General features: G+C 42.3%; 1 protein-coding gene across 1 annotated transcript; it reads left to right on the plus strand.

Moving 5' to 3' along the window:
* Positions 1-230: 230 nt before the first annotated feature.
* On the plus strand, positions 231-13461 carry LOC102698861 (17-beta-hydroxysteroid dehydrogenase 14). Its single transcript, XM_069181288.1, has 6 exons — positions 231-427; positions 6936-7043; positions 7690-7829; positions 8109-8205; positions 10335-10459; positions 11803-13461. The coding sequence occupies exons 1-6, from the start codon at positions 343-345 to the stop codon at positions 11977-11979; spliced, it is 732 nt and encodes a 243-aa protein (XP_069037389.1). The 5' UTR covers positions 231-342; the 3' UTR covers positions 11980-13461.
* The last annotated feature ends 8125 nt before the right edge of the window (positions 13462-21586 follow it).

A 21586-nucleotide genomic window follows, 5' to 3' on the forward strand; every position in this document is an offset into this window, starting at 1 on the left:
CTGTGCAGATCTATGTACGGTACAATTGTTGTTGGTGTTGAATAAGCGCAGGTATCCGAGAACAAAGATAGTAATAATTAATCGTCCGGAAGAAACTGATTCGTAATAATTCTCTGTTCAATGACATCGGTGTTGATAGAATAGCTCGGAGAGGGTAGGCTGGCCTAACACCTGCAGTGGGCTGGACTCTATCGCCAGAAAGGCGGGGCTCTTATCCTATCTATGCCCATTTAAACCCCTGGATAACGTGCGCTCTCTTTCAGTCAAATAACGCTTAGGCGATTTTATTTCTATTTCTCGCCCCGCTTTTTTGGTCACCTGGAATTTGCCGCCAGACACAGGATGTCTAACTCTGACAGAGTAGTCCTGGCTCTCGGAGGTGCGGGCACCGTGGGGTCCGGGATTGTGAAAGCGCTTCTCGACAGAGGTAAGAGAAACCACTTTTAGCGTATTCTAACAATGCAGCCGCTTCGTGATACAACCAGGGCACCGGCTACCGTGCTGAAATCCCTCGTATCTCCATCACTGCACTTGCTGTGTGTACTTAGGAGTGATGTTGCCGGGGCACAGCCCAGCACACGCAGGGAGCAGAGTGGGACTGCACCCTGGACCGTGCACAGGTGGCACTGAGCGCCACCTGGGCAGCGCCTCTGTCCGCTGTGAGAGGATGCTGGAGTACCTGTGCGAAACTCCTCGCAGGTGGAGCCCCAGTTCAATCCACAGTCATTGAAATGACTCCGATCAGAGCATTATGCGCCGTCGCTGGCGCGTTCCAAACGCATGTGGAGGAAAAGAAAACGTGTTAGTCTAAGGCTGGAATCTATTTTAATAGTGCGATGGATAACGATCAGTATTTTAACGATGTGTAAAGCTGTCTCATGAGTCATTTTGAAGAATCGTTTTGAGCTGGTATGAAATTATGAAGTGTATTGCATTGATTGGTGGGCTGAATCGTTAGGATAACGCTTTCAATTAATAGTTTTAAATTAAAGCTTACAGGTCGACTTCATAGTGGGTTTATTTATTAGGTGATGATGTCAGAATTAGTACATCCTTGTTGAAAAAGAGGCACAGCAGTTTTCTTGTTTCTGATATTCTCTATAAAATATAAATCACCCATCAGAAAAAAAGAGAATAAACTTTGACAGAATATTTGTCATTGTGTTATCACAACACACCGCGGAATTCACATCATCCAGTGTAGTACAACATAGTGAAGGTAAGTTCAGCACTAAGATGAAAACACAGTAAAAGTGGAAAAATACCATGGCAAAGACACTACAAAAAACCTTCAGAAGAAGATAGGTTTTTCTTTGTGCTTAAAGTATTTCTGTGTCCTTTTGTAGTTGTAGTTGCCGTCTACAATTAAAGTGCCAATGTAAAACCAGTGCTGCAGGGGTCATTTGTGAAACAATCTTGCCAGCGCTGAAGGGGGCATATTCCTGAAGAATTCCTGTATTCTGAAGATTTTTCAAGAATCCTATAGAAATCCCATACACAATATCCCAAATGTACAACTGCTTTCACAGGACAAATTAAGGACTCCTAATGGGAGAATTGGTAATCATGCGAAGTGATCTGTATTCACCGGCCACCTCTGAACTCCTCTTCCTATGCTTCTGAATCTTACAGGTTTTCTGTACGTGACATGCTGGATTGGTTTATTTCTAACAGGAATCTTGCAGGATTTTTCTGCAGTGTCTTTTCACAGCCTGGGATCCCTCAATTAAAAGTGTGCTAAAACAGCTCCAGCCCAGAGTTAATACTTGGCACTAATGGCACTGAACAAGTTTGGTACATGAATTTGCAACTGAATCGTGAATCCCTGCTCTGCAAGTGTTACGGTGAAGTTCATACAAATGAAGTGGAATACAGAGTAGGTAAAACACATTTGTGGTTTGAGGCTTTCATCATACATTACCAGCACAGAACCCCAGGAATTTCCCTCTGGATATTTTTGTTTCAGTGTTTATGTGTCAGTTTGAGAGCAAATGCCCACATTTCAGAGTTCAGAGTTTGCATATTAAAATCTGTTTCCTTCAGAGCATGATGCAAAGGAGATGTATATGATGCTAGGTTTCAAATGAAGTTAAGAACAAAATTATCTTCTTTATGAAGATACACATTCTTTATGTTTGATTACTTCCATGTTGTACTATAAGTGTAACTTTAGTACCATTGAGGACTTAGATCTTTAATGTTTAACTACATATTTTCAGTTAAAATGGAGTCTAACACCAGGATTAAGGATCCTCAAATCCAGTTTTCAACTAAAGCTGAGCACATCATCATCAAATATCACACTTTCATTCTTCTATTGTAATGTGTCAACCCACAACACTAAAGCCACACCAACCCAAACCTTTGATTTGGAAGTATCTGTTTATGGCACCATGCCTCTTTTCTCTGTGTTATTAGTTCAGGGATGTTTCTTTTTATGCAGGTCACAAACATTAGAATTTGATGGTAGGTGACAGCACAAATGCCTTGACAGCATCCTCAAGTGTGCTGCTTTCTAATGATCACAAGTGAGTGGATGACATGCTTACAGTATATCTCGAGTTTGAAACTGAAAGACTCAAAACTTCTTTAGAGGTAACCAGAGCCTAACTGGGTCCTCTGGTAAACATTTGTGATTGGTCCACGTTTACAGCAAGAGTTCAGGTGGAATAAAGTTCAGAAGACGGTGTGATTCACTGGCCCCAAGGGTGAGCATTGCTGGTCTGAAATGAAGTCTCATTGAAATTCCTGCCCAGTCTGATGCCTTTGAAGGTTTCATCCGGCTCTCCTACTATGGATCTTTACATCATCCACATCAGTGTTGCTCAAGCCATTGCACCTGGGCTCTTAATTAGGTCATTCAGACTCTTATTCACAAAACAGAGTGATGTAACCACATCACCAGGTCTCAAAGAGGCAATCATTTGAAGAGATCTTCAATCACTGCCCAAAATATTAGGAACCCACACCCTAAAACTCATGTTTGTCCTCCATGAGCAGGAATTACAGTTTTTAAGGAATGTGGCATGTATGGTAGAACGTATCAACCAAGCCCAACCCACTCATTTGAGAAAACTTTTACTTTTTTTTACTGCAGTTTATGGTAATAAAACCGAATTTGCCATAATTCTTTTTGGTCTGTTACTGAGGTAATTAGAATTTATAGTAGGCAAAGACCATAAAGGAGCATGTCTGCTATAGGCATTAAAAATGCTGACAGAAAAAATAGTCTTAGTATATTTCATTTCCTGGGAAACCCCAACCACTAATGACTTACAATGCAAAGAACACATCCAGGTTCAGGAAAGCAGTCTTTTGCTCATTCCTGTGGTGCAACCGACAGCACAAGCCCCAGCTAATTGTGTTGAACAGGCTGTGTGTATGTGGCAACTCTGTGAATGCAATTTCCACAAGCCACAGTCTGGTTCTGCAGTCTCTGTTGTGTGCCTGCTGCGCCCTTGGCAGTGCTACCAATGAGGTCTTTAAAACTGCAGTTTTAGTTTTATTGCACTTCATTAAGGCCGTCTGTAAAAATGTGGATCACAAATGAGTATTGATCATTGTAATAAATTCATTGATACAAAATGGATTCAGAGCAGAGCAGAGGGAATAGGGCTTGGCCACCCCTGCTACATAAAGTGTCTTACTAAGGAAGTAAGAGTAAAACTGCCCTGGCAAATACACATGCTCGAACGTTCCTGCATAAACAAAGAGCATCGAAGTAGGTTTCTCATTCCAAAGTAAGGTTTACTGGCAGGATTAGACATGCAACAATCTCCTAAAACCATTTAGAGGCTAAATTGTAACATTTGTGTTTTTGTTCTTGCCAATATCCAGTCCTATGTTAAGAATCCATAAGCAAAAGAGGCCAACTTGTTTAAAGAGCCTGTCTGTAAGTTCAACACTGAGTAAAGCTCAGAGAGCTCAGTTTCAGCAGAGTACATCACCTATCTCTATCATAAAGAAGGGGGAACAATCACAGTACATGCACTGCTGCTTTACAGCACAAACCTGTGATTGTATTCAACATCTGTATCTGCTTTTCACAGTGATTTCAGTATGCCTGCTTTGAGAAGATTCTCCCTTTTTATCAGTTATGCTGTGATGCAAGACCTGATCACAATATCATACATAATCTTCTGCATCTTGTGCTGTAGCTTCCAGGTTTTGGAGCATTGTGTAATGTGTGTTTACCACACAGCTTGGACTGCCTTGCGAGCATGCTCTAACCTGCATGTCCTCTATTGTCCTGAAATTTACCGTCATTAAAAAAACCATGCAAAATCAGAAATTGCTCCGTATTGGAAAGGTAGTTGGGATGTAGGATGCTGTTGTATCAAGGCAGTTGTGTGCATGCTTATATTGATATGATTGCGATATTTTGTTTTTTGACTTGTCATCTCAAGTGATTTACAATAAAAACTGTAAACATACAAAGGTTCATTTTTGGAAAGAGGCAATGTAGAGGAGGCAAGAAAAAATATAAGAAAGTGCCTTACTCTCAGTTTTCAACTAGAAAAAAGCAATGACAATTCTTGTTGGTTGCCTTGGCCCCCAGGCAGGTCTAACAGTTGAGTGAAGAGAAAGGGTACTCTGTGGCCTGTTGTCACCACAACAGCAGTCATTCTGTGGGTGAAAACACACCTCCCAGCTGAGAACCGCAAGGGGCTAGATCTGAGGTCACAGCAAGTTCTCTCCTTTTAAGACAAAAAATGCCCTGAGTCAGGAGAGGATCTTCTATTATTCTATTATTCTCTGTGTTGATGGAGTTCCTGCACTGCAGCCATGGCTAAACTGTGTGCTGCCAACACGAGCCAAGGGCACAGGACTAAAACTAAGTGGAAGTGTATTTAAAAGAGATAACAGGAGGCACTTCTTTACCCAAAGGGTTGTGGGAGTGTGGAACAAACTACCCTGCCAGTAGAACAATATTTTCCTGTGGCGTTGACATGTTTTTACTGTGTTTTACTACACCAGACACCGGGAATGCCAGAATATACTATCAGAGGTGTTTATACCGTATGGTTACTATAGCAACACCCAGACAAGGTGGGGGCATGTACATGTACACAGAAAGCCAGAGTAACAACAAGGTAAAATACTATTATTTGATACTATGAAACACTGTAATTATTTCTAAGTTTACCTCTCAGAGTTCCTCTCCTCTCTCTCCATGGCCTCACCGTGAAAACAGTGGTGTGTTATCAATTGTTTTCTCGTGATGAAACGTTATGGCTGTGGCTCTGAGAAGTGGTTTTGGAGCCAGAAGGACAAGGATTTCCTTTGAAGCCGTGAAGTTTAAGGAATGAAGCAGAGGTTGATGCCAGGCGTAAAAGTCGGAGGCTGAGCCGTTCATTGGTCTTGTTCTGAGTGCCCTTGCGCACAATGATTGTGTGTTTGCCAGCTTTTTTTTCCAGATCTTTTTTTCATTAGCTGCTTCCCATTAAAAGAAATAAAACAGGCGCCTATAGGTCACTGCACGTCTAGACTGTTTCTAAAGGGAAGATCAAGTAGCTGTTCATGAGGGCACAGTTGCCAAGTGTCACCCCAGTGTCACCACTGATAAAGACTTTTTTTCCCTTTTGAGCTCTGAGCTGCTAAATTAGATCACTTATTTACGCACTGGTAATTGATGAAAATCGTCATTGCTCCCACTGTCTTTATCTGGTAAGAATTTAAATAAACCCGCACCTTAATTATTAACAGGACCATCTATCAGTAATTTACAAGAATGTAATTTTGGGGTGGGATCTTGAGGATTGAAGCTATTGCAAAATCAGAAAAATTGGGAAATTTTGGGAAGTGATACTTGCGTAAAATCTTCTAGACACACTGCAGACACCCTAGACTGGCAGGGTAACTTTCTTTGCCAACCATGTCAATGCAAATAATGATTAGCTAACTACAATGGTAGATTGATGAGTCTTTCATCTTACTTTACATGGCCGGTTGTGCACTACACTGACCCTCTTAAGACTAGTACACTTGATATAGGAAGGGGTGGTTCTGTACATGAAAAAAACTAATAGAATTAGAATGGTTTCACCATGGGGCTGAGGTGATACAGTTTGGAGGTTACCTGTTCAAATCCTAGTTCTCCCATGGACTCCCTGTGTGTAACAACAGGCAAGATAGTGACCCTCCTTGAGCTCTGCTCATTTGACGAGACGATGAGCCTTAGTTTACACCTAGCCTCTGAAAATCACTTCTAATGGCATTTGAGAAATGGACACTTCACATGATTTACCCGATAAGAACTAAATTTGATTAGTGACAAAATAAGGTTGGAAAACTGCCTCACCTGTAACTTGGGCAAAAGTGCTGTGCAGTCTGTGGGCAAGCTATGTCTTGAAAGACACTGCTGTGTGCTGTCAGTCATGCCTGAAGCTGATAAGCTTCTTTGGAAAACAGTAAAATGGTATTAGTTCTGTTACCACAGAGAATGGAAGTGTCTCTGATCAAAATCAACTAATTGTGCATCTTATAAGTTAATTTATGTACTAACAGATTGTGTTGATAAATGTACAAATATTATATAATAATGGAGAATAAAGCTGTAATTCTAATTATCCCAAAAGAGATAAACTGCCAATATAATTTAACTGTAAGTAAACCAGTAATTGCATTACATAATTAAAAAATAATAGGATTTCAGACTTACATTTCATGGGCACATACTATAGTAATTCTCATCAGCCTATAGAGCAGATAAACAGCACTGTTCGTTATTAATTGTGTTGCTAGACGCTAGATGCTTGATGGGCTCTCTGGGTTGTAAGTGATATATACGGCAGAGGTGTGACAATGTCATTAACCCCTTCGTTGAGGGATCCCAGGGAGTGAGCTAGGCAGCTCGTGCAAGTCATCCATCAGGCATATAATCGGGTGTACACACAGCATTCCAGTCGACTCACGCCTTGGCCTCCTTTGTCCAGGTTTCCGAGTGGCCGTGATCTCCAGGGATGGCAACAGACTGGAAAAGCTGAAGAACTTCATCAGCCCTTCCACCAAAGACAACCTCTATACTCTGGTGGGAGATGTAGGTAAGACACATTGGTGTTGCTTAGAAAACTTTCTCTTCTCGGGATTTCAGGTCCTGGACCAAAACAAAGACAACACCTAGTTAAAACAAAGAACAGGGGGTGCTGTGTTTACACAAATGGTTGTAGGAGTATGGAGCACGTTTTCCAGCCATGCTTAAGCTGTGTTTGAGACATGTTTACAGCTTTCTCTTAGTTTTACAAGGTGTGATTAATAGCACAATTACTTTTGTTTAAATTTCATTTCTAAGCAATATGTTAGTTTCCAAATTTGAGTCACCTGTCAAAGCCTGGCTGAAAGATAAGATACTGAAAATCCTCCACTTCAGATACAGAAAATGTATCTGTATCAGAGCTCAACAAATGGTAATTATTTACGTCTGACTATTTTTGTGATTATTCAAGTACAACTCAAAGGCTCCCTGATGCTTCACTGAGTTCTGGAAAGATGTAATCAATTTTAATTTTAGATAAAAACACCCAAAGCCAATAAGTATTTTCTGCATCCAAACTGAAACCGAAATGAACATCAGTTGTCTCTGATCCCAGTGTCAGATTTAAGCCCTGATCTGTCAGAAGAGAAGGACCAGTTGCAGTGTCCCTGTCAGTCCCCCCGGTCAATGGGTGTGTTTCTCTCCTGGTCTCCCAGGGACTGAGGAGGGAGCTGAAACAGCCAAGAACAACCTGCTGAAGAGTGTGGGCAAGGTGACGGACATCGTGTCCTCGCTGGGCTTCAGCTGGTGGCAGGGCGGCCCTCCCCATACACAGCCACTGAAGGAGCTGCACCGGGTGAGCTGGTGCTTATATACCCATTATATACTGGTGCACTGATAAGGAATGTCTGAGCCAGAGGGAAGAGCGCCACCTACTGGTACACCACCAGTACCCCAAATGTATTACACCTAACTGAAGCAATCTGTGTGAAGCACCTCGATCAGGGGTACAATGATTGATTTCAACCCACAATCTTCCAGTCATGTTGTATGGAGTCAGTTTTTTTTATTAAAGATGGTACAGGACATCTGAAAAAAGGAGTGCTCTATTTTACCATTATCATTTCTCTCTTAGGTACTGGAAACATTAGTGCTGAGCACATTCACATCCTGGAAAGCATTTTTCCCCTTGGTAAAGGATAGTCCCAGCGGAACATACACCTTCATCACAGGTGAGTGTTTCACATCTCTGTAAGGCAGAGACAAAAAATCACATCACAGCCCATCTCTTCCAGACGCACTGAATCGCTGTTTTATTCAACCTGTTGTTTATCGATTGCAGTGTGTTTATCAGCTGTGTATTCTGATTGTTCAACAAGACTTTGTTTCATCTTAAGTCCTTTAGAGCTGAGTTTAGGGTTGTCATGGTAAATATAAAAGTGTATCTATTATACCATCTACTCGATACTACAAGATACTTGTAAGAGAATTGTAATAGATAAGTACCACAGAACCACATGTAACTTTTTTTGTTGGCTTGATGTGTGTCATCATTTACAAAACACCTGTAGTTCAGCTCTTCAGATCAGCATCGCTATGGCATTTGCACCGACCCGGCTTTCCCACATGGGAACGTGTCTGACCTCGAATCCGCGCTTCTTTCCAGGAAGTGTCAAACTCTGCTCATGAACGCTTGGGCTAGTTTAATGGGAGACACGTTTGTACAAATTCATGACCAATTAAAGAAAACGGTCATTTACTGAACTGGCAACTGAATTACTGAAAACATCTTTCGGACATACGGTATAGGTCTGTAGAGTTGAAGTCTTCTTCATTACCCACTTCGTAGCAAGCGGTAGAATTTTCCAAACATAGTGAAAAGGAGTATCGCCACATGCCGTGACAACTATTTGAATTAATAGAACTATAGCTCAGTTCTCCTTCCTTGCACATTCCTGCATCTGTAGATTTCAAACTGAGCATCAGGGTTTGTATAAAGGCCTAGCTGTAGCAGCATGGAGAGACGGCAGATTAAAGGTTGTTTTGAACATAAACCCTGTTGTACTTCTGTTGGTATTCTGTGACTTGTATTCAACCCGACTCAAGTTAGCCTGAGGCAAAGCTGTTAATTGAAGTACAAGCGTGACATATGTTATTGCTTACCTGTCACACACCTTAAAAAACAAAAATATAGCAATATACAGTTTGATATGGCCATATGTAGCACCTTGTAAAATAAACATGCAACTAAGTTCTTGTTATTTCTGAGATGTTTGGCCAAATGTTGGAATTACACATTTAAAAACTAGTCTGGATGTGAACTTACAAGCACCATATAAGAGTTGTAGCAGTAATTCACAGTGACAAGCTGGAGAACAATTTATTCAGCAGGGCGTTTACTGGATCAGTGAAGTCAAAGTCTCTTGCTCAAGGGAAAAACAGCCTCAGCCCCCTAAGACTGAAACTTACAGCCCTCCAGTTCAGAATCCTAGCCACAGCTCCACACTGAAGCCAACAGGAGGCGACACAGAGCTCTGTAGTTGGGAAACCCCTGCTACTTGTTCACTCGCAGACCTGTCTGACACTGTGAGCAGGTGTGCTGTTTGTAGAAAAGCACCCAGGACTACTCAACTTGTCCCTCCAGTCCATCTGTGCCACAAGTTTGCTACAACCCTCTCCTTGATTAGTTCAACTGATAAGCAGTAGGATCAATAGAGCGGTAAAGGACTTAGTTACATCACAGTACAGCAATGGAGCTAACTGGTGGGGCTCCAGTTGAGTAGCCCTGGCCTATAACAGGTACAACAGCAGAACCATACTCATTCCCGCATGGCTGCAGACTGTACCAGCTTTCATTCCTACCCGAACGCACCGTAATTAAAACGTCTTTCAGGGCCTCTGACAGCTGACAACCTAAAAGGCATGCTTGTTTCAAAACACAGAGGGCAAACACCTCTTGAGTTTTTACTACCTGAAGCAGAAGGGACCCCACAGTCCTCTGGTCTTCTGGACCACTGCAGCCCCCCGCACTCAAACTGAATTTGAGACTCCTGGGAATTTTAGGAAACCCCAATCTGAAACTAAATAATCTTAGACCTAAACTTAACTTTATGAAATAATCTCGAGACCTGAGATGTGGCAGGAAACAATTCCAACCATCAGTTAAAATGGGACTCCAAACCCGGCATAGCAGATATCACTTGAAGAGAACGCCTTCCAGCTAATAGCTTGAGAGACTTGAGCATGTCCTCATCTCACTTCACCTAGTAAAAGGGGTAGCGTTTGTGGGCCGGAGGAGGCCCGTCTCTGGCAGTCTCAGCACAGGGACGCTCCTCAGGTGCCTGGGTGCCGTGTGTTTCAGGTGGCGCGGGGGAGAGGCTGCTGATGCCCGGGACGGGGTTCCTGACCCTGGGGGCAGCGGCCACGCTGGCGTTCTGCCAGGTGGTGAGGGAGGAGTACCCAGAAGTGCCATGCAAGCTGAACGAGGTGAGTCAGCCTCAGGGCTGCCCAGTGGTCCCGCCCGGGCTTGCAGTGAGCTGAGTTTGCACATCGCTCCTGGTGCTGTGTAAGCCCTGGTTTCAAAGAATCACTGATTTCCAAACGCTGAAGTGAACAGAGGCTGTTGACAACACAATCTTCTCCTCCTTATCGAATAATCTGGATTTAGCACAGACCTGCATACTGGACTTCAAGAGGCTCGTTCCATCAGCTGTTCGGAGAGAGAATTCTTAGCATGTTTGCAGATTGCATTTTAAAGTGCTGAATGAGCACATCAGGACCTGCTTCTTGCAAAGGATCATTAATGCCCAGACTCTATTAAAGCTATTTGCTGTGTGTGAGGACAGGGCAGGCAGCGGTGGTGTTTGTCCACCTGTGGATACAGTAGCACTGTGTTCAGAAGGCAGTGGTCTGACTATGTATGTATGGCATGTATTCCATTCCCACAGACCTTGCAATTAAAATCCCATTGCAAGACCAGGAAGGCGCCCATCAAAAGAAAACCTTGACGTGTCTTTATCGTTTTCATCTCCTGAAAATGTTTTGAGCGATTAATTTGTTTCAATTTGTCCCATGCCGAAACAGCTTCCAATAGATCTGTCCCCATCCCCCTATCATTCACTTTTCCTGGGAACACAAAGAGCATTGTCTTAGCTCTGCGATGAGGTGTGCCCTGGTACGCTCTCTCACAATGCCCACTTGATTTGCGTTTCAGCCCAAATTTCAATCACGGGCTTGCTGCCAATCCAAACACTGTCTTGTGAATCACCGTTTAGACAGCAGTGTGTGTGGGGGTTAAATGGTTTTCATTCTGAGTCACGGCTCCCCAGTGACCGCAAAATTCGGATGATTAACAGTGAATGCCTTTGCGGTCAGCTTCAAACGCTCAGGGACGGTGGGACAGAGGATCTGTTGGTGTGCTTGTGTGAATGCCACATGCACACAATGAGAAATGAAATCAATCAGTTAATAATAAGAGAACCTCTCTCCTGAACGTCCCTCACAATTACAAGGATGACTGTAATTGACACCTTTCTTTGAAATATCATCCATATGGATATTAATTTAAACAGGATTGCTATACTAGAAGCCGTAGCGTAGAGAATACAAGTATGTAATGTGTGAGTCGTCTCGGGCTGGATGGTTTGCACCATAGGTTTGAAGTTGTCTTGTGTAGTAGAAGTCTCTCCTATTCTGTGAGAAAGCCACCATCTTGGCTCAAGACACACCACTGAAGCTCGGGTTTGGAGCCAAGATGGCGGCAGAGCCAACTCTCACTACATCACACCCCTCTCGCTCAATGAGTATTCTGTGTGCATCGTGCTCAACAGGTGAAGGTCAACACAGGAGTGGCCACCCCAGACCGCATGGGACCTGGGTACATCAACCATCTGGACCTGGGGGAAGCTGTGGCTTCACTGGTGGAGAAGAGAAACTCTTCGCACAAAGTCTTCAGTGTCAACACCCCCGCGGATCTGAAGACCGTCATCCTGGAGGGCAAGGCCTAGGAACCCCGCTGGGGTACAGCTTCGAGAACCTGAGCATGACGCGATCCCACATCCATCCCGAATCCCGAGGGGTTTGCATTTTCCCTTTTGTTTTTGACAGATCTACCCGCCATGATCAATCAGTGCATTAAGACGTCCCCACTTCCACATTAAGAAGCATTCTGCATGTCCCGAACCCCAAGAGTCAGGATGAGCTCAGTGTTCAATGCCTGTAGACCTTTGATGTGATTTCCAATTAATTATAGAATTGCCACTTTTCATGAAAAAAAAATGTATGGGAAAGTCTGTGCTGGGCTAAAGAACTAAAAGAATGTTTCAGGAATCTGCATGAGTGAAGCTGTCTGATACAGGATCAGGGGTGAGCAGAAAGCACACTTGTCTGTGATATAACAATCCTTACAGTGCAGGCCAGGGAATATTTAAAAAAGGTTAGACTTAGCTGAAAAGGAAATTTGACAGCCAAGATCACCATTCACTCTGCTGAGAATCCATCCCTTGCATCTACCACTGTAGAAATGTGTGTATCAACCTCAAAGAGAAAAGCAGATCAGTCACCATTGTTCTAAACATTACACAGTGCTCTGTCTGATAATGCACGATCCTTCCCCATATAAAAGAACAGTATTACCCTGTACTTTATCTGGGTGCATAGTAGATTTGATTTTTTTTTATTCTTGTCAGACAAAATAATTACTTCACTTAATGCTTTTTAAATAAGTGTATCTAGATTCATGTTTTCATTTTTTCTCCTGCCAAAGGTGTACTGTCAGTTGTCAGATGGAAAAATGTTGATTTTGTTTCTCAATCACAGTAGTAACTCATACGTGCTGAGCGGCAGCTGAAGACCATTGGAATGAAGCACACTTATTAAACGTTTGCTCCTTTGCTAAGATTTACTCCTCTTGTTTTTGGAATTGGGCACAGGCTCTCAGCTATTGAAGCTGTACAAAGAGCAGAATGAGGACTAGGAACACAAATGATACTGCACTAACATGCCTGTATGGTTACTGTCACAGTATGTATCAGGCGTTTTTTTTTGCCAGACAGAAAAGCTGGAGCATGTCTAATGCTAAAGTGTAATACGCAGAAACTTGTCCAGTTAAGTGTTTCAATAAGTGATTCTAGAATTATACCATCTTGCACACAGGTCAGTAGCAATACACATTAAAGGCAATCATCAGTAATCTGTGGTGATTGTATCCATATCCTGTACTGTCCAAAACAAAGCATTTTCATTTTCTAAAGCGTATGGCATGAAGGAGTAATTTTCATTTATTTACCAGTTTCTATTCAGAATCGTGTTAAAGTGCTGAACTGAAGAAGCTAACAGGGACTCACAATACACATATTAATTTAATACTGTGAAACTTAGTTTGATAAGGAGACACAATTTGCACTAACACTGTCCTCTTGTTAGCACATAAGCCTCATGCTTTGTTATTTTTAAAATTTGTTCATATAAAGGAATTCCAGTCAAACCATGTTTACGCGTCACTGTAATTTTTTTTAATGGGCATAAAAACAAGATGCCCAAAGCACTTAAAGACGAGTAGAGAATTCAGCGAAGATACCCTGCAGAGTTTGTTCGTGTAGGTCCATTGAGATACAGATCTGCCTCCGAGCTTGGTGAAATGGCTGTGGGTAAAAGTAATTGCTTTTGCATGACAGTCTCCATCGGTCCTCTGTATTGCATCCAAAGTTGAGCCGTGTTTGTCGTAGTCTATGCTATACCGAGGAGTCTTGTACTGCAGTGTAGCTCTCACGGCAAAACACAAAAGAGAGACAAAAGCAGTGACTTTAATCTCAAAGTAGTCATGAAACAGTGACATTGGATCCTAATGGCCTCATATTCACACATCCAGGAACCCAGTACAGTCTAATCCAAAGGATGGCACATTCTGCAGCTCATTCTCTCCTATCACTATACTGGGTCGTTGGTTTGGAAAGTCTGATCCACAGGGAAGAGTGCCACCTACTGGTCCACTAATATCATTTACGGCAGGAGCCTGGCTTTCCTGGGAGGGCTCACATCCTAGGCTTAGTTTTGCTGAGGTCAGGCTACAAGTTGGTGTCCATACTCTCAGAACTCTTTTACCACTGGTTATGAGTTTAAATAGGTATAGCAAAGGTATGGCTGGAATGGATACCAGCTCTCTAACTCTGCTCCTGAAGGCCCATATCCATGTGGTTTTCAGGGGGAAGTTGCAAACTGTTATCTGAAAACAACATCATTAACAGTGCATGTTGATGACTGGAAGTACACACATAGCACACACAAGGGGCTGCGTCTTATTGATAAACACAGCAAGATTTATTTGTAAACTTCTTTGTGGAATAACCACACCACAGCATCGGAGACTTGAGCCCCCTGCTGGGCACTTCTAAAATTCTCATCCATCTTATCCCCCATGTGAAAACAGAAGGAGCAGCTTGTTTGCAAGAGAGGTTTCATCTCATCACACTAAAGAGACTTAATTCAGAACAGTTTTTTTACTAACAAATTTAGATTCAACGTGTTCCAGATGAGAAACATTTGAATGCAAAGCTCCAGCATTTCTGAGGATTAATATTCTCAGAAAAACAAAAGAAACTCGTATGACAAGCTCTGTTAATCTTGGGCGGGGGGCAGTAAGGTTTCAACTCATATTTAGCAAAACCGTGCTGGATTCTCCAGTAATTGAAGTCAGATTTGACTTGAAATTTAAGGAGTGTGAGACTTCACGCTTCTGAGTTCACAGAGACATGACGCTTCTGCCTCTTGCTAATCTGTTTTTTCACCTGTCGTTGTGGCTCCTGTACAGATAATATAATCTTTGAAATGGGGAAACACTTGATAGCTTGGAGAAATAGTCTCATAAAAATATTATTTGCAATATTACAGCAGAGTGTGTAATACTCTGCTGTAATATTGCAAATAATATATTGCAGGCAGCTCCCTGATTTATATTTTCCCCCTTGGAGTGTTCAGCACTTTCCTCAAAACTAATGGACAGGTTTCTTTTAATTCTGAACCACAGGCCCCTGGTATTTCACACTTTTCCTATTTTCAGAGGAACTGAGGAGGGCTGATTTCTCTTAGGATTGTACTTAGGGTTCAAAGAAAATATTGAAATCTTGCTCTAGTCATAGTAACGATTAAACAGTGCATCTGTATCTTCTTATAAAACTTCACAAACTCCTTGTGCTCAAATCCTTCTATGAAAACCCACAAAAAGTACAGTCATAGATTAAAAGAGATAGTCAGCTTTCTTTTCTTGTTTCATTGGGTTAATACACCATTGAGACATCTTCTAATCCTACTTTTCATTTCAGTGTTAAAGCTCTATTCCTGTAACCTGAGTCTTCGACTACATTCCAAATATAGAATTCTTTGAATCATGCCTTATAATTACAGTCTCAAATAACAAAGAAAAGGTGTGAATGAAAACATAAAAAAAGACCTAAGCAATAAAAGCAAATTTAGATTTGTGAAAAAAATACTGGTTCAGCGCAGTTTGTTGTAATCCATCAAACAGTCCTATACCTGCCCACTGGTACCTTTGAATACTGAGGTTATACGGTGACAATGTTATTTTGCCTTACAAAAGAGCTTCGGTGGAGTTATAATGTGCTAAAGCATTTTGCACATTAGGCATCCTACAAAGTTCACATTGTTCACAGACCTTTTTATCCTATCAGGACATGCTTATAGACCCCGTATTGTACCAAGTGCTGATAAAAAGGTGCAAGCGGACATGATCATCAGTGATTGTCAGTGATCATGCTGTAAGGTCAGGCAGAGTCTGAGAATGATACTCCGCCGCACAGCGCTGAGAGGGGGTGTCTTATTGGAGAACACAGAAGGTGCAGTGAAAGCGTTGTCTTTCACCGAAGCATGCAGCTGGCCTGACTGCACGCTGAAGGGATGAGATTCTCAGGTGCATGTTGAGTGCCAAATTTACTGACTATACAAGCACTGAAGCTTACGCTACCCTACCAATACGGCAGAATTAAAGGTCCAAGAAAACTAAAACAATACTGTAGATGCTCTACTGTACAAAAGAATCTTGTGGCACTGATTAGAAATAATACACAACAAAGTAAGCCAAATGTTAGCAGAGGATGTTTAGATAGAAGTAACACAAATGTGACTAAGCTTTTTGTAATTCTTTTAGTTCACTTCTAACAAAATGCCATCTATTTTTTAACTTTTGTTTTCATCTATACAGTTTAGTTCTGTATTCTTATTCTATGCAATATAGCCAATTCAGGTGTCACCTCACTGCACACAGCTGACCTAGAGGGGCTTTAATTTCTTCTGAAGTCCAGCAGATCCCAGCAGTCGACAGACATGGTCAGCTCCTCAGCTGAGAGCACAGGGCTTGTCCTTTCAAACTCTTAGTCTTGTGCTGCTTTTCTTCTTATGTCTGGGAGCAGATGCTGTGGTATGTGTAAAAATCCAAGATGTGTCATAACTAAATTGTCTTTCCTAACTCACAGTGCCATGCCTTTCCATGTAAAGGTACAGAAATGGGTGCATGAGAATGTAACATTTTGATAGGCTTTTTTAATGACACTTGTTATAAGCCCTGAGCGTATCCACTTAATAAGGATAAATTCAGTATTTAAAACAGTGCACTCCTGATTGCATCTTCCATACGAAATGGCTTGGTCAATTTTATAAGACAATGTACACAGCCAAAAAAGAAAGCTACAATATACGGATTTTAATCCTACCAGATTCCTTGCTTGTACGACAAGTGTCTTTACCAGATATTCACTAGAAGAAGAAAGCTAGGGTAAGCAGTGAATTGTTGGGGTCCACTTTGTGCTGCAGCTGCTCACAGAGGGAATGCATCACATCCTGGGTGACCAAAAGCTTTAAAGCCTGAAGTGTCCAAACAGAGTCCACAGCCAGACCAGTCCCCACAGCACTGTTGTGTGTGTGAATTGTGGTTTTGTATTCACCCATTACAAATAATATCACGGTGTACTAACGTGTTTGGAAGAAACATGCTTGTCTGTTGTAATGTAAACTTTTCTTTAACAAAATACACAGCATGGTTACATCTCACATTTCTGGCTTCTTTATAAAGGACAATACACTACTTGCAGAGACACACTTCTGCTTGCACGTTTTAATAAATTCCTGTTTGTAAAGAAAAAAAAAACAGCTTGTGTCAGTGTTCTGATTTTTCATCACAGCATTTCCTCTCCAGCAAAAAAATGCATGTTTACTTTATAACACTAGAAGGGAACTAAATGTAAAGCACTTAAATCTGGATTTTACATGATGTACAAACTGACCTGGAAAAATGTCAGACAGAAAGGAATCCCCTGTCACTTTACTGTATATAGTTATTAGTTTTAATTAGTCTTGGTTGAGTAGACACATAACCTCTCCACACAAAACACTCCATCGCAAAAGGATTCAGATGTTTTTGGCTTGTCCAGAACTACAACCTGAGAACTGTCCGGGGCAATCGCAGACCAATCCACAGAAAGTACAGGAATCAAGGGAATTTTTAAGGAAAGATTAACTCTTGTGTAAAGCTATGCATCTTATACTGTATTCCTATTGAATTTGTTTTGAGATAGCAACATGCAAAAGAAAAAGTGGGAAAGCAAAAGTCATACAGCACATCTGCTTTAAAGAATAAAATGCTGCATAGTAAAGCAATTCAAAATGTAAATCAATCAAAATGTTAAGTTGTCTTATGAACAAAGATTAATATCGATTTAGACAGTGTAAATGAGCCTCCCCTCTTGGAACAGAAAGAGAGTTTGAAAATTATTGTCAGTACTGAAACAATTGACTTACACTTAACCTATGTGAACATTGACAGGAAAGCCACTCAAACTGGGGGAGAGCTACGTTTTTCATCATATCTGCTTTAAAAGTCTCCACGGAAGCACGTGGTACTAGATTAATACACATCTGACCCCAATCCCTGTATGCTGCATGGGAAACAATCCCTGCCATGTTAGCACCTACTGTAGCCTTCGGGCCCAATCGGTTGATGTGACTGATCCAACGCCAAGGGAATCAGGCCAGCTAGTCAGAGCCTGACCCTCTGGAACTGTCCTGACCTTTGACCTGAAGACAATGCACGCATGTCTCCGACTTTGATCCCATCCAGAAGCATTCTTACACGACATGTTCAGTGTTCACAGGGGTTTTCGGGCTGGGAGGTATAGTTCACAGCCCGCTCCATCACTTGATGGCGGCTCAAGACAGCACTCTCACACCTGCTGGGATTCAGTATTTATCACTTAAATGATCATTAGCTGGTCATGTAGTTTCTCTCTTCTGGTGTTAGCTAAAGGGTGTTATTATTACTACAATTGTTTTAAAACTTTGACCCTGCTGCTAAGATTTAATAGTCTAAATAATCATAATACAAAATGTCTGGGATTTTGTATTATGTGTTAAAATGCTGACTGAGTTCTACATTCTATTGGTTCCAAAGAAACACTTAAAATAAACTACTTGCTGGTAATGTGTGTGGCAACATTTTAAACATTGTTGCAACATCAGCTCAATCTTTTTTTAATTGTCTGAAGGAGCCGCAGAAATAAAAAGGAAATAATTGGTAACAACTGTTTCCTTTCCTGTCGTATTGAAATATTCAATACCAGTGAAGACTGTGGTAACAAAAGCCTAAGATCAATCGAAGAGTTTTCATGACTCAGGTTTTGAACTGACAAATGGAAAAAAATAAAAGCTGCTGTTATGTGTTCAGAGATATTTTAAATCAACATTAGTCATTTAAATGAAGAAAAAATGCAAAGGAAAGTTACAGGAATGTCAGATTATTGCCGTTAGTGCACTCTCTGAATCCCTGGATATTTCATTTCAAGTTTAGTTCAGCAGTGATTTCATCAGTGCATTTGTTATCTGAACAAGGCTTATTCCTGCTCGGGGTTGAAGTATCCCAGAGCCTGTTGTGCAAACAAGGCATGCACGCACACACCCACACACACGCACAACCACACACACCAGGCCACACAACCATGCACAATCACACATACAGAGCTACACACAAACAGAGAGACACAGATACACAACCACACAAGCTTGGTTAGCCGTGGTGACCCAATAAAATCACAAAACCCTCACCTAGCCACCCGTAGTGTGTTTGTCTGCAACGCTGGGGCAGGACAGATTAAGAATCCCAGGGCTCGAGCTCCTACAGCAGTAGCCCTGTAACTGGTCATCGATGTCACATGATGATTCTGACGCTCACACTGGGATTCCACAGGTGTAAAACTGATGCTCCAAGGGTCATGTTCATTTGGCCCCTCTCTGTCTCTCTTAAAAACTATACAGTGTTACTGTGCACCTCACAACAGCCAAGAAAAAGCATTTGCAAAGCAGATGTCCTCTTTGCACGTTCAAGACAATAAAAAAGGTTTATTTATAAACTCTGTAGAACAAAGATTTCTCACTTCTCATTCTGGGGAAATAAAAAAACAAAGGTTAAGGGTTTTAAACCAGCTCAAATCACCTTAGACCAGCCCTCTAACTGTAAAAGAACAACATGACACACACAGCCGAGAAATGGTGAAAGCCAGGCAGTGACTTCACAAGGCAAGGCTGCAGCAGACATGATCAGAAGCAGGAGCCAGAGTGGAAGAACAGCTCGTTCCAGGACTGAAAACTGGGGAAAAAAAGGAACTCATCATGGTCAGGGCGTCAAAGAGCTCCGATCCAAAACAACACGGTCAAAGCCATATAACTGCAGCTGCTGTGGCCTAGCGACTGACGGGCCCTACACACGCAATGTGGCAATGAGACACGCTTGTGGAACGAAGCTGAGGAAAAACACTGAACCACAAACCCAGGACACACGGGACCTCTTCCAGGAGCACAGTAACACAGCTGCGCCCCTGAGTCCTGGCCACTGAGCAGGACTGAGCTTGGTATGTTTTCTGCATCACTTAAAGGGCAACTCACTTAAACCCATTAGTATACTTCAAAGGTTGTGGCAGCAAAGGGTTAAGTGCCCCTTACAATACCTTTCCTTGTTCACACCCTTATTAGTTTTTAAACTCAGAACATGTAGATCCACTACACACAGTTTCAGGTTTCCACTGGATTATATACAGTATCATCTAATATCATCACATATTTCACCACATCTAGGTGCAGTATCATCACATGAAAAGATATCAAAAGATATCACCACTGCTGATATATATTATCTTTATACTCTATCCAAATCAATGTTTACTTAATCAGAAGAATAAAAAGGCTCCTATTCCCACTGCATTGCAGGTTTTGCAGTCTCACACAAATTATACACAAATAAAACGCAAAAGCGTAAAATTTTAACTGCAAACATCTGTCTATGGAAACCAAATTGCAAAACAAGCTGGAAATATCCAGCACTCAGTGTGGGCAGCCATGAAGGGCTGCAGCTCTTTAAAACCGGAAATGGATCAAACTGCCATGCTAGCAAGCCTGGTCTGTTACCGGTGTCTTGTATGAAAGTCCTGTATAAAAAGCACACAACTGCAAACAGATGGTAACTTTTAGGTTGATTACAAATGCAACAGGGTAGATTGAGTTGACTGAGGGCTCCCTTGTCTTGGTGTACAACTGCTTTGGGGTCACTTGCGAGTTTGCAGTGTTACCAACCATGGCTGATTCTGACTTGAGCCGCTCTCGGTGCTGTGGATGCAAGGTAGTGACCACTCCTAGCAGAGGACCGGCACGAGACCTCCACGCCAGGCACAAGGGGTTCTAGCAGTGAGATGGGGGTTGATCGGCAGTTGGCGACCTGCAGCATTAACGCATTTTCCAAACGAAAAACAGCAAGCTGTTCCGTTTGATTTATAAAAAGGGAGCACCTACTGAATCTCCATCCTGACTCAACAAAGGCAGAGCCCCTCGGTCTTCCTGCCCCGAGCGAGTGTGTGGTCTCTGGGCAGTGTCGCGTGTGGTGAAGGGGCACAGCAGACAGGCAGTGTGCGTGTGTGAGTGTGTGCGTGGGGGGGCAGGGGGTCATCAGCGGGGTACGGCTGACACGCACCCTCTCGCACCTTCGTCCCGCCGTCTCCTCCTCCTGCCCTCTCTGGGGAGCTGCGAGGCAGCAGTAACAGGAAGTGAAGAGGGCCAGGAAATGAGGCCTGGAGAGCTGACACCAGACAGACCGCATGCGATCCGGCTTTAATTGTCTGGGGTTTTCCTGTCCTAAGAAAAGAAAGACAGGCTCTCACTGACAGGACACTTGGAATGTTTGCAGCGATACAGAAAGCACACCAGGGCTACACCTGCTCCGACAGTGAGGTCCCAATATGTCTTTCTAAGAGCAATCCCTTCTCCTGTATTGTGCAATGCTGTGCTCAATATGGTTTTGGAAAACCAACAGGTGTTAGGCGTTATCAGTTACAGGGATTATTAATCCCAATAGTGCAAGTCTGCGTCAATGGCAATACACAGACACACTACAGTTATTTTACTGATGTCTTTTTTAATCACCCATGGCCTGCTTTTTATGGGAAAAGGTTGCTGCTTTGGAGAAATCTGGTTTGGATTACTCTTACCAGGTCAGTTCAAACCATGCACACCTTATAAAATCTTAGATATGTTCTCCAATTTCTTCCTTCATAGTTGGTCCTGTAG

This window comes from Lepisosteus oculatus, chromosome 20 (assembly GCF_040954835.1).
Source record: "Lepisosteus oculatus isolate fLepOcu1 chromosome 20, fLepOcu1.hap2, whole genome shotgun sequence".
Taxonomy (NCBI): domain Eukaryota; kingdom Metazoa; phylum Chordata; class Actinopteri; order Semionotiformes; family Lepisosteidae; genus Lepisosteus; species Lepisosteus oculatus.

Coding starts and splice junctions, on each gene's coding strand:
- LOC102698861 (XM_069181288.1), top strand. CDS start 343: ATGTCTAACTCTGACAGAGTAGTCCTGGCTCTCGGAGGTGCGGGCACC. Junction 8,206..10,334: donor AACATACACCTTCATCACAG/GTGAGTGTTTCA, acceptor CGTGTGTTTCAG/GTGGCGCGGGGGAGAGGCTG. Junction 10,460..11,802: donor TGCCATGCAAGCTGAACGAG/GTGAGTCAGCCT, acceptor CGTGCTCAACAG/GTGAAGGTCAACACAGGAGT.